The 13,751-nt window shown below is 38.8% G+C and overlaps 1 protein-coding gene across 2 annotated transcripts in view; it reads right to left on the reverse strand.

The window, feature by feature from the left end:
• PPP2R5C (protein phosphatase 2 regulatory subunit B'gamma) overlaps positions 1–13,751 on the reverse strand; it is an 84,475-nt gene that overhangs the window by 66,231 nt on the left and 4,493 nt on the right. Inside the window, exon 3 of one of the 2 annotated variants that reach the window (XM_082057955.1) lies at positions 1,080–1,239. In XM_082057955.1, the coding sequence (XP_081914081.1) occupies positions 1,080–1,239 (160 nt within the window). Of the gene's footprint in view, positions 1–1,079; positions 1,240–13,751 lie in introns of those variants that run through there. The other variant, XM_082057957.1, reaches the window with a different exon arrangement.

Raw genomic sequence — 13,751 nt, forward strand, 5'->3', positions numbered from 1 at the left:
TTGTATCCATTAACCCTTGGTCCTATCATTGTTTGCCACCGAGAAGAGCCTGGCTCCATCCTCGTGGCACTCACCCTTTATATATTTATAAACATTAATAAGGTCTCCCCTTAGTCTCCTCTTCTCCAAACTAAAGAGACCCAGCTCCCTCAGCCTTTCCTCATAAGGGAGATGTTCCACTTCCTTAATCATCTTTGTTGCCCTACGCTGGACCCTCTCCAGCAGTTCCCTGTCCTTCTTGAACTCAGGGGCCCAGAACTGGACACAATATTCTAGATGGGGTCTCACCAGGGTGGAGTAGAGGGGAAGGAGGACCTCTCTCGATCTACTAACCATCCCCCTTGTAATACACCCCAGGATGCCATTGGCCTTCCTGGCCACAAGGGCACAGTGCTGGCTCATGGTCATGCAAACATGTACCTACACCACAGACAGTGCCTAAAATAAAGATGATAAAAGCCATGTTAGTAAGAGAAGATGCATCAATTGTCATCATTTTTTTCATCACAGATGGCAGTAAATATAATTCCAAAAGATTGCAAAGCCTTATAATTGGAAAATGAAAGATTCATATTCACTAAAAAGACGTCACTCTGACCCACGCTCAGGAAAACCAGACCAATAAATATGCCATGACATTATTTTTGTACAAACAAAGCACAGTTTGAGAATGCTGCACTGGGACAGATGCTGGATATTTTGCATAGAGGGCCCAAATATTCTGCTTTTATGTTAGGCAAGTGAATATACTTTCACACAGACATTTCTGGGTTGAAGAAACCTAGATATTTTCTATACTGATTTCCAAGAAGGCAGCACACTAGAAGTCCTCATATAAGGACTGGCAGAAAAAAACCAAAACCCCAACAAAACACAACCAACCAACCAACCAACCCCCAAAAAACCACAAAAACCAGACCCAACAAGTGTGTTTGCACATGCAGGTACGTGCACATCTGCACTGTGTATATCTGATATCTAAATGCACGTTTTCCAGATACAAGAAGTATGATAGTTGAGATGTATCTCCATCTCATGCCCAAGATTGCCCACAAGAGCCATTCTAAAGACAGACGTACCTTTTAAAGCTGGCAGTTTCTGAAGCTCACGGTTAATGCTAACATTAAACCTTGAAGAACTCTGCCGCTTTTCCTTCTTCAGTACTGTCTGTGGTGCTGGTACTTTGATTTTAGATAGTTGTGCTGGGGGAGGAGTGCTGTTTGATTTTTTGTTTGACACCTGTTTAAAAAGAAATCAAAGCAGTTAAGTGCAGCTGAACTTAAGAGAAACTCTACTAGAAGATCTATTTTTATTACAGAAATAAATGAAGCAAAATAATCTTTTAATCTAATTGCTGTATTCAACATAAGCTGGATGTATAGCTATCTATTCTTTTGTTCCATCTTTTCAGTGTTAATTTCTGTACCACAGAACTCATAGAGATGGGAAGAGATCACCTTGTTATATGCAGTAGCCCATTTATTTGAAGTTATCAGTCAGTTGAAAATAAACTTTCAAATAATGTAGCTCTTGAGCTACTCTCACCTTTTCCCTGCGAAGTCCGGTCTCCAAGGTATTTTGGCTGCCTAACTGCAGCTTCAAAGGGATCACAGGGCCTTGTCTATGTACAGCAGGTGAACCTTTCACTGCCCATTTGTACTGTGCCTCACTGTTAGAGTCCTAAGCTTGGCTGGGGCCTTCATGCTTTGACAGAAAGTTAAAGGAGTGAGTCTTATTACTGTAGTAGCTTCAGCAGCTTCTAAAACATTCATGAAGATTTGTAGCAGTTTACTGCCTACTCAGAGCAAGTTGCTTTTACTGTAATAATCCTTATCAGATTGTCGCTGTAGCTCTGTATGAACTTTATAACATAAAACCAGAATAAATGGTTCTCACCTATAGGTTTCCAGTTTGCTGTTATTTCCCAGACTATACCTGACAGTACACTCTCTCGAGCTGAATAAAATGCATCATTAACAAAAGCCTGTCAGAACTTGTGATGCTGCTGTTCTCATTCCTTTTTTGAAGTAGTAAAAGCAGGTTTAAAGTAGGCAATACTTAACTTTTAAAATACAAATAATTTCATTAAGTTCTTTATAAGAATGATAAAACATCTGTGAATGACCTACACTAAAAACATAGAATCAGCTGAGCAGAAAATTTTACTGCAAGTACTGTAATTCATTTTGTAGGACCATAATATGCTGTGGAAGCCTTTCAAATTTGCTCACTATTTTACACTGAAGCACATACATCTGAATACACCTTGGCACTTTTCTCTTACAGGAACGAACATATTCTCCTTTTGAGAAAGTGCTCACATGATAAGAAATTGGGAAAAAATTACATGAGAATGGGATTCACAATGGAAATCAAGTTGTAATGCTTCTACTCTGGCAGCTTGAATGGATTTAGAGTTTTAGCAGATAAGAAAGCAGAGTTTCATTCCTGCATGAAACAATATCAATGGCATTTTCATAGGGATATGGATAAAACCATTTCCAGAACAGCTTATTCACAGCAATTTCCATGTGGTCTGGGAGTGCACACATTCAGCACACATGGAAATGTGACCACACAAATTTATCTACCTTCAGAGTCTCCAAGATGGTAATTTTATCGAATTTTGTTCTAGTAGCTTAACTGGAAGAGAAACGTATATGCTTCAAGAATACATCAACAATTGTTATATTATACACATGAAGACATGCCTGAAAACAACATTTAGTTTTCGTGCAGCAAAAACGCATACAGCCTTATAGAAAAAAAAATAAGGGAGACATTATATTGTAGACCACAAGTCTCAAGTTGCCAAAAATACTGTAGAACTTGTTTCAGTAAAAATGGAATACATCAGCAAGTTAAAAGCATTTATGTACAATTAATAACTGTTACATTGCATTTTTCAGACTATTTCACTTTTTAATCCAAACACTAAATGCTTAAAAAGCTTTTTATTGAAATACAAGTGATCTATATATTAAATTCCATACATTAATTCAATTTTTTTTTAAAAAAGGATTCAAAATAAAAATATAAATAGACTAAGCAGAAAGAAAAACAGCACTAAAATTAGGAAGTAATGACTTACCCTGTATTAAACAATAAAAGCTAATTAAGGTACATTATAGCACTATTACTGGACAGGATTCTGTACTTTCAATACTGTGCTTGAGCCTGATGCTGGTTTTCTGAACAGGCTATCTTCCACTGCCACCTGGTTTTTGTTCATTACTTGGAACAGGAAAAGCCGCTTTCCTGTTTCCTCTATTCCCAAACAAATTCTCCGTTTTGAATTAACAACAGCTCACATGTGCCTGCACACATGCGCACACTGCGGTATCCTACGGCAGCACACACCTCAGGGAACCAAGTATTCTAAATGGCAGAAAAATTCTAAAATTAGCTGAAAGTGGTTATTTAAGAGGATGGATAACATTTTAATTAGAAATGTTGAAAGCAAGCATTTTTTGTTGCTATGGCAACTTCCCATCTAGCGGTGATGACTCCAGTGTAATTCTAGCCCTGAATCACTGGCCAATGTATCCAGCAGATTTCCTCCTCCTTTCTACCACCAACCATCATCACCCCTGCTTTTCCGTCACGCTCCAGTCAGTCAGCCAGCACATACCAGAAAGCTGCCAAAACGGTTTCCAGTTCATTATTATTTGATTACACTACACAGCTGTACCAAATGACCTTTGCACAGGGCACTGTGGTTCTACCACCAGAGAACCGGGCTCCAGAGCTTGCAGATCCAACTCTGGGATGGAAGAACACCTGGAGAACCTGAGTCAACTTCAGCCACACAGCTCAGCAATCATCTGACCCTCTGAAAAGAACAAAAATTCAGACTAACAAGTCTGTGTATTAATTTGCTAAAGATTTCAAGTCAACATACTTTTCATGGCGGTCCAGTGCTCATTAGTTCAGATGGAAGAGCCAAGCTCAGCTTCTTCCTTCCAATAACAAACCAAACTACTTCAGAAACCACAACTGATGAACACTGTGCTACATCAGTGAACAGCTCATTTGTCAGCAGAACAGTCAACTGCAGATATACTTTTATCAATTCTCTTCCTGTGACTAGAATGGGAAACACCTATTCTTCCCCTTATTCTGACAAACAGCTCCCTCCTACCTAAATCTTTATATACTCAAAGACACATGCAATTCCAAAAGTGCAGATAAATCACTAAAAAGATGTACAAATTACTCTAGAAAAGAAAGTCAAATTGAGGATGTGTTTCTTCAGATCATAATTAAAACACATCCTCAGGTTTTATGATCAGTTTAGTTTTTAAAAACTTTACATAGATTTACAAACATTAAGACAATCAGGACCACCATGATTCTGACTTTTAACAATTAAAAAAAGAGTTTATGGTCTTCAGTTCCCTTGAATAAGCTTAAATTGAATTCAAGAGAGTGAACGGCAGGGAGGAGAAAAGGAAGTTTCTTGCCAGTCATGACAGTTCAAGATAAATAGTCCTTGCATCCCTTCTTCCCTTGAGTCCTCCTGCATCAAGCAGGATGTGGTACATTCTTGTCTCAACATCACTGTTTTGAGAAAAGCTGGATCCTTCATCCCCTGACTTGTACACAGCCAAGTATAGATCAGAGTATGACACTAAGTTTGTGGCCAGGGAAAGATGTGAGTAAACCAAGCACATCTGCAGTTACAGCCAATTTTTCTTTTTAAATTAAATTGATCAAAGAGCCTACACAGCAACTTGTACTTTTGGCCAGCCATCTAAGACATAAGAGAGAGAGTACTGAGATCTGGAAGGAGGGTCCACTCTGCATCTCATGTATGTCAACAAGTCTTTCAGAAGACCCTACTCCTCACTTCCTGACAGTCACCCAAAAAGCCGGTATTCAAGCTACCCTGACCAAACATGGGAAAACAGAAGGACTCTGCCTGACCTTACCTTTCTAAGAACACTCACTACTAACAACTGAAGTAGACCAAAGCACACAAAGCCTTCTGCTTTGCTAAATCAACAGGGCTTCCAAGTGAAGACTAGAGTCAACTTTCTAACAATGCAGCAAGCTTTCATATTGCTTTCTCAGATAAACTGGTCTGAACAGGTTAAGGATTTGAAGATGACAATAAAATAACCTGGATGCATCTGTCATTCACAAATTAAAAAACTGGATGGCATACTTGCGACAAACATCAGATTGCCTCCCAAGCACAAGGCAAGAGAGATTTTCTCTCTCTGCCTGAAGAAAACACAGTGCTAGGTACAGTATCCTATATGGTGTTTCTTGACACAGATCAGTCCAACACTAATCCGTGAATTTCCTCCCTCTAATGAGCATCACCACTGAATTCAAGTTTATATCAGTGTGTATACCACCCCAGGATGGCAGCAACAAGCCACATACCAGCAAGAATGAGATAAAAACTCTGGACTACAAAATCTGGATAGGTGAAACTTGTACCAGTCAACATATGATTAAGGCTCCCTGTGAAACGCAGGTACACAGAACACTTTCTGTGCAAATCATTAGTTTGAGAACAGAGGGAGAATGCTTATATTAATACAGAATTAGTATCTTCCTTTTTTTCCTTTTAGTATACTAAGTAGCCTCCATGGACTTACGTTTCATTAAGATGAACAGAGGTCTGATCTATAGCACCCAGAAGAGCTCATTTCTTGCCAAGGAAGCCTCGAAAGGGGCTATGAAAGCATTCTGGATTATATCTAAAATATACTTTAAATGAAACTGAAATACAATTTGCTGAAACTAAACAAAGAACATGAGAAAACACAAAAGGGAGTTGCACAAATTGATTTTGAAAACCGTATGAGGGCCCAGTATATAATCAAAATAATCTGGCTATGAGGTTGAGGCCCAATACATATCAATGTAATTAGGCCGAGAGGCTGAACTTGATTTAATCTCTTCAGATGAGAACTGAAATCAAATATCAAGGAATCAAAATGGGTAGAGAGCAGTTAAGAGCATTCTATGCAGTTTTTTTTCCCCTCTGCAGTAACTTCAAAGTAGTGCGAAAATCCCTGACCACTCCAGGAATTTTGAACTCTGCCACAGAGATGTTTTGGGGTGGGAACAGGGACAGACCATACCTAGCATACAGCCCTTGGTAACTCTGTCCACAACACACCTGCAGGTGGGCTGGTGGTGTTACAATAGTAACTGGGACCCCAGCGAGTTGTCTGAGACAGCACACTGCCAGCAGAGCAACATCTCTCCACTGATTTCAATGCTGTGTTGCTCAGACCACCGGGTCAACATGTCTTCCAACAGGACAACGTCAGAATAAACCCTTATTATTATAGTATTAAAGAAATGGCTTGACAGAGCTATCCAGAGACTCTGCAGTAATTCTGGTTCATGCAAGTAGTGTCCAATCACCAGTACGGAGTTTGCTACAGAGCAACTACCTACATTCTTTAACATAAGTATTTTCAATCTACAGAGACTTGGTGCAAACTATACAAAGCTTGATATGGATTCTTAATCACCTGGGCACATAAAAAAGGGGCACTGATCCATAAACAACCCAGTTAAAAAAAAAAAAAGCAGGAAAACAACATGCTTACTGGGTACTATTCTGGATGGCAAACAGGCCTCACTTTACTGAAGATTCTTGCTACTATGCCATCATTGTTCACTAGATTCACCGTGACAAGATTGTTTGGACACACAACCTACGGAGGAACCTCTGGAAATGCAGCTTATGGTGCTGAAGGCTCTGGTTCATTTCACACAGACCACAATTCAGATTTCTACAGTTTTTCCTCAACAAAATAATTTGCCAGAATAATACATGGATTCACCTACTAGAATGATCTTTGTGGCTGCCTTTCTAGCCTGTGTGTTAATTATCATTAAAGATGCTCTCAGGGGTTGAGATATGCTGAGACTATCACCTTATTATACAATGTAACTTACTATGTTTTTATTTCGTAAGATAGCAAGAGCTGCATCCTAGAGCTTTGAGGTTCCATGTTGTTATAACGATAAGGAAAAAGACTAACTTTTCAACAGGGCTGTGATGACAAAGTTTATATATTTTAGCACACTGTAATCAGCATTTAGTGATTTACATTGCAGTACTTGTTTAGCAACTGTGATTTTGCATTTACATATAGCAATGCTACTGCTGGCTATTCTTAATGTCTAACTAAGGAGTCCCATTAGTGTTTTGTTAGAGACAACATGGAGTTTGATGAATTGCATCAGTGACTGGGAAGTTCCCTACAAGCAGTGAAGGACACCTGGCCCTCTTCACGGTGAAAGGGTGCCCATGGCAAGTTTTACACTCACAGACCATTTTAGAAGACTGATCTGCAACTTGCTGAAGCTCTTCTGCCTCTCTTGCTGACATTTATTTTTCACGACACAAAGCATTGCTTGTATTTCATGATCGCTGTTCAAATTTTATCTTCTGAAAAATTTTATCATCGCAGCTTTGTGCAACACACTTGACTTGCAACACATCAAACCAATCCTGACAATTGCCAAAGATGTCTCAGCTCAGTGTATTGCAACCTTGACATTCTCGCACCGTAATTTTACATTCATAGTTAAATATCAGTAGCACGAGGCTCAGTTTCCATTTGCTCCTTGTAAACTTTAGAGCTGGGTCTATTCAGCCTGGAGAAAAGGCTGAGAGGGGATCTCATCAATGTTTATAAATATCTCAAGGGTGGATGTCAAGAGGATGAGACCAGACTCCTTTCAGTGGTGCCCAACGATAAGATGAGGGGCAGTGAGCACAGACTGAAGCACAGGAGGTTCCATCTGAATATGAGGAGAAACTTCTTCACTTTGAGGGTGCCAGAGCACTGGAACAGGCTGCCCAGAGAGGTTGTGGAGTCTCCTTCTCTGGAGATATTCAACCCCACCTGGACACATTCCCATGCAATCTGCTCTGGTGAACCTGCTTTAGCAGGTGGGTTGGACAACATGATCTCCAGAGGTCCCTTCCAACCCCAACCATTCTGTGATTTGATTCCTTTCAGTCAAAGATGAGACCTGCAGCCTGAGGTTGCAGAGTACTGGCAAAGGTGACAGGGTGCCTGGCCTCAGGCTGTGAGGGGATTCATGCTGGTTTGCTTTTGCTGAAGCACCATCAGTGAGCACTTGGCACTTCACAAACATGGGCAGCAAAGCAGCATTTGTTTCTTAATGCATCTTCTATAATGAAACTTCAAAGAAACAAATGACCCCAGAAAAGTAAAATTTGTTACCTGCAACTATTAGTTAACTAATTAAATATGATTAAAAACAGATAATATCCTAAGTATTACTTCAAAATATTTATATAAATACGGAGATGAAGAATCTCAGTAAATTATAGCCTGGCTTAAATTACTTCAGTTCTTGGTTTTAATTTGTAATTTCTCTCTGATCAGCCTGAACCACCCCTTTACTTAAAAAAGACACACACAACAAAAGCTATCTTTGTGCTTCTTATATATATATACATATACACATATATATACACATATGGTATACATACATAAGGTTCCCAAACTTGAAGGAAAACAAATTCATCTCATTTGCTTTAAGTCCCAACTCGTACACTTGGCTGGAAATTTTAATTATATAAAGCTACTTATGAGCTACTGTGTATGTGGCTTTACCAATGATGTCTGTATTCTTGTGCTCCCTGATCCGTTCGTAACGGTTTCTCACTTCACATACTCTGATCAAAATATTTTTCGCTTTGCCCTCTGCCCCCCAATTTGGTTATTTGTGCGAGATGCTCCATAAGAGAGTTACAGTCCATGATGAGGTTCCTGTGCATTTTAATAGTATAATAATAACCTTTACTTCTTATTAGGAAGTTTACACCAAGTCATTTCATCTTTGGCTCTCACAATGTTTTTATTGTACCTGTCACTAGAAAAGTTTACTTTTCAGTACCTCAGACTGCTGAACTGAGTAGTGATGAGGAAGGGTATTAAATCATAGTCACTATAAAGGTGTAGCAAATGCTAATATTTGGCAGTCATCTTTTAAGAAGTATATTCAGGAATGGGGCAGGATTTTTCTTCCTAGATTTTTTTTTTTTTAATTGCACCCCCCTCAGCCTGTCAAGGGGCAGAGTGGGGGGAAAACAACCAAAAAACCAAAACCTACCATCCCACTTCTAAAATTACAAGTTCTTTCTGGTTTCAAATGAAACTGAGGAAAACAAAACAAAAACCCCCACCACAACAAAACCACACACATACCAAAAAATCCAAACAACAACAACAAAACCCCAAACTAACAATGTTTGTAAAGTCTGCGAACACATGTGTGGATTCAAGGGCTGCCTGTTTTTCTCACTGTTTGTATTCTCTATGGGATAACTATATTAATAATTTCGCATTACACATATGTATTAGTGAACACCCAATTCCTCTCAAAGTTTACTAAGTAGTAGGCCTTAATTCTTCTGAAAAAAAAACTTAAGAGAAACTAATTGAAACAAAGGGTGAAAACAATGCGTCCAGCTTACAAACAGCTGATAGCCAGTTTTGAAGACCACTTTGCTCCTTTGAGTAGAACAGCCTCTGCCTTCATTGCTGTGTTTCCACCCAGCGAGAGTTTAGAAGCATGATTAGGAAGCAGAGGACAGTAACTACTAAAACAAACTGCAGACCAAAGACCTCATGCATTATACGTTACACAAGTAGCTGTCACCCTTGTGTAAGAATGAGAAGGTCATAGGAGCCTATTTTGAAAAGCACCTCCTTTTAGGTAGCAAAATACTTGTGTACAGCAGTGATTGATACACTTCTTTAATCAAGCCAATACAAGCACTGTTAAGGTAGCCTTTTTCACTAACTGATATTAAGGTATATTTACTTTGGATGCAGAGGATATTCCAGTTCCCAAAACAAAAAAAAAAGGCAAGATGTCAATAAAAACTGGAAATAGGAAATTACAGAAGTTAAAAATAATGAAAAAACTGCATAGCTGCTTTAAGAGCAACACACAGTGCAACTTTCTAGTCAGCAAATAGCACCTCATTTAGTACTAAGGGCGTATTCACTTGCTACACTTAATAATTTTTCAATGGTTATATCAACCCATTAAAAAATTCTCTCTAGGAAAGAAAATCAAAAGTGCAAGCCATGAACAAAAATTAGTTTTCGAATAATTTTTTTAAAATAAGTTGGCAGAGCATTTTGAAGACAAGCAAACAACCCCAAAGCCCACAGACTTCCTTTACATGGAGAGAAAAATCCACCCTGATTCTATATGCAATTTCGGTTTAAAGTCCCAGTTTGCTAGAGTTAGACGTAAAATCCCAAACCAATAGCCCTAGAAAGCTTCAGAAAACAGAAGGTGTAGCACAGTCCATTTACATCCATTCTGTGACTCAGACCTGAGAAGACTAGTTCAAAATTTAAGATTCATTTCATAATATTAGCATCTCTCTTGTCTCAAATGAAAGATGACTGATTTCCAAATAAATTTTACCTACTGCATGGGACCAACTCATGACAACACTGGCTACTCTGCCTATCGGTCTAGCTGGGACACGCTACTGAAGGAACAGCTACAGTACAGCTAGGTTTGTTATGCGCTGCATACACCAGACAAGCATCGCTTATTGATTTGGCCCACGGAAAACCTGGGGGCTTAGAGATGCTCTATCATAGGCTATCAGCCATTCCTGGTCTAGACAGTTGCATAAACAGGCATCAAACTCACAGTATAGTAAGGAGTACTACCCAAACCCTTAAAACATTATTTTATGTTATAAATAAATACTTTCTAAAAGATATCTGCTTCCATGAAGAACAACAAATACAGAAGAATCTTGTACCTCAAAGATGCTGAACTCAGTGCATACAAAAATGCCGTGCCACTGAGTGACAGAGACTGTCCATCTAACAATAATGGAAAAGAGTTTAAGTGACAGCTGCTTTTTACAAGTGACAATATAGATGTGTGTGTGTATATATCTATATATACACACTGAATCACACACAAGTAGAAATTATACTATACAATTAAAACAGGATAATCTCATCTGACTGAAAATAAGTTCTGGAGCAAGAAGATACTTCCAGGATTTATTTAGCAGTCCTAGTCTTAGCACATGTAAACAAGGTGGGGAGAACAACCCCAGAGCTTTTGGAAAGGCATTCTCCCCTCTCCACAAACCTCAAGCTCCTCTGCTGTAGTCTGTAATGATTTGCCTAAAAAGTACTTAAGCGTGCTAAGACTTTCTAGCATAACTTTCAAACCTCTGAAGTAGAAACATCTAGTCAAAAGAAGCTAGACACTGTCTAACAGCCCCCATATGCCATCTCCAAGGTTGGATCAGGTACGTTTGTTTCTCAGGGTTACTAATAACTGGTACAGCACCTTATGTAACATTGCAATGAAAATCACAAACAGGAAACGTGAGAAGAATAATCATATATAGAAAACATGGAGTCAGCTTGCTAATTAACTTGTTGCTACTGATGACAGGAACCTGTTAACACAAAAAATGCTTTTGCCTATTCCTCATTTTCCTTCTAACATTAGTATACTTCTACATATGATCTCTGCTAAGAGATGCACACACAACCATCACCACTCCTACTCCCCATGCCTTTTTTAATTTATTATTTTTAAGGACAGTGGCAATTATATGCGGACACGTAATCAGGAATCAGTAAAAGCAATGAGAATACCAATAGTCTTTCCCCACTGTTTGCCGGCTAGTATAGGAAAAGTGATGACAGAAAGTGGATAGTCACCTCTCACAGTTCTTTCAGAGAGCTGAAAATCCTTATTTTTATGGAAGTATTTTAAAGACAGCCCATTAAAGAGATATTGCTGTAATTTCATTACCATTCATGAAAAATATTACCACAATGTTGAATAGTTTAAGAAAATAACTCTCAAATAAAAAAGGCTTCACAAACAGGGAAGAAAAGCCCCTGAAACAAGGCCTGACAAAACTGCTGCACTGGAAGCTATAACCAGTGTTTAATAAACCTACTCAAAAGTGATGGCAGAGAGAATGTGGCAGGACAGAAGCATGGACCAGTACTTTAACAAGGCTTTTAAAATTTTAAAAATTGGTTTCAACAGTGATTATAGTTGATTATAGCGACATACAATGTCAATAAATCACGCAATTTCTTGCACGGCAAGAAAACCTGCAGTTTGTATTTTATTACATTTTGATTTGCCTGTATTCAATAAAACATAAAGTAGAAAGAACCAACCAGGGCAGCACATGGAAACAATGAGATAATACATAGAAACACACTCCTCAAACCACATTACTCTTCCGTTTGCTCTTCTGCCTGCACAGCAGAGAACTTGAAGAAAAGAGTATGATTTGTGACCTTGTTTGTTGAAAGTTACCAAGCCAATACTTTCTTAAACAAAAGTTGTCTTTCCCTTCTTCAGATTACAGAGCACCTAGATTCAAAATAAATACAATTTTAAATGTAGGATTTTCATGCCTTCTTAAATCAGTCCAACTAGACCTAGAAGCTGCTATTGCTCCCAGTCACCTACTACTGCCTTAGATGAAAGGTTACCAGATACTTCTGGCCCTTCCATCCCCCAGGTGAACCACAACAGTGAATTGCCCAAGTCCTCCTGGACCACTGCAGTGACTGGTGAAAAGTGCAAGTTCTAGCACGTACATTCCCAAAGGCAAAACAGACAGAAATAAAAGTCTATAAGGTTAAAATTTTAGCTTCCTTCCCCGCAGTTGCATTTGAAAACTACTTTTAAAGTACTGTGAGAAACACTTGCCTTTTTAGAAGTGTTAGGTTTTTGCTAGAGACAGAAAAAGGTAATCTTTCTCAACAATCATTAACTATTACAAAGCCACCTCTTTCTAAAGGAATTAGACTGACCGTTAGTACTGCCTAAACTCAAAAGGAGAGCTCCACACCCCTGTGACAAAACACAACCACTACAACAAAGCTTATCCATGAGACAAGTAACTTTTGCAAAGACCATATTCACACAGAATATGGCCAAAAGTGTTGGCATAGCCCAGCCCCCACACCCAGGCTTTTGTTGTTGTTGTTTTGTTGTTTGGTTTTTTTGTTTGTTTCTTATTTGCTTGTGTTGCCAGTACAGGTCTTGAACAAACAACCCCCCCAAGTATTTCACCAGAGCAGAGACACTACTCCAACAGTGCACAACAGATTAAGGCTTTGTTCGCAACCTGAAGACACCAATATCCTGTACTAATAACTGAAGTAAGGGGTTACACTTAAAGGACTAGATTCAATTGTTCTGGCAACTATTTAGTCTAATTCATTAATGCTTACTAGCAGGTTACAAACTAAAGCTAGATGGGAGCTTAATCATATTAGCTCTTTTCTTATGTGTTCAAAACGTGAACAAGATGTGCAACTGGAAACTGGAATAATTGCATTAGGGTACAGAACAACATACTGTGCATTTCCAGAACTTTCCCCACAAAAAGGAGAGTAGAACACAGAGAAGGAGAAACAGAGAAGGACAATAAAAGTAACAGAAGTCCTCCCAGATAGGGGAGATTGAGCAGGACTTGGGAAAAAAAAATAATCTACAGATGCCAATATAAAAACTCAAATCATGAATAATATGAAAAAAACAGAACAACACCTCAGGTAAGCAACATTCTAAGGCATACACTGGCTTAAAGAAAAACATACCAGGATGAAAGACCATACACCTACTCTGTTTCTGAATCTCTCTTATTGAGTATCAGCTACTGACCACACAGAAGGTATGAAGCTGCATGGACCTCTCTCCCTACACAGCAT

This window comes from Streptopelia decaocto (genome assembly GCF_964273445.1).
Source record: "Streptopelia decaocto genome assembly, chromosome: 7".
Classification (NCBI taxonomy): Eukaryota; Metazoa; Chordata; class Aves; order Columbiformes; family Columbidae; genus Streptopelia; species Streptopelia decaocto.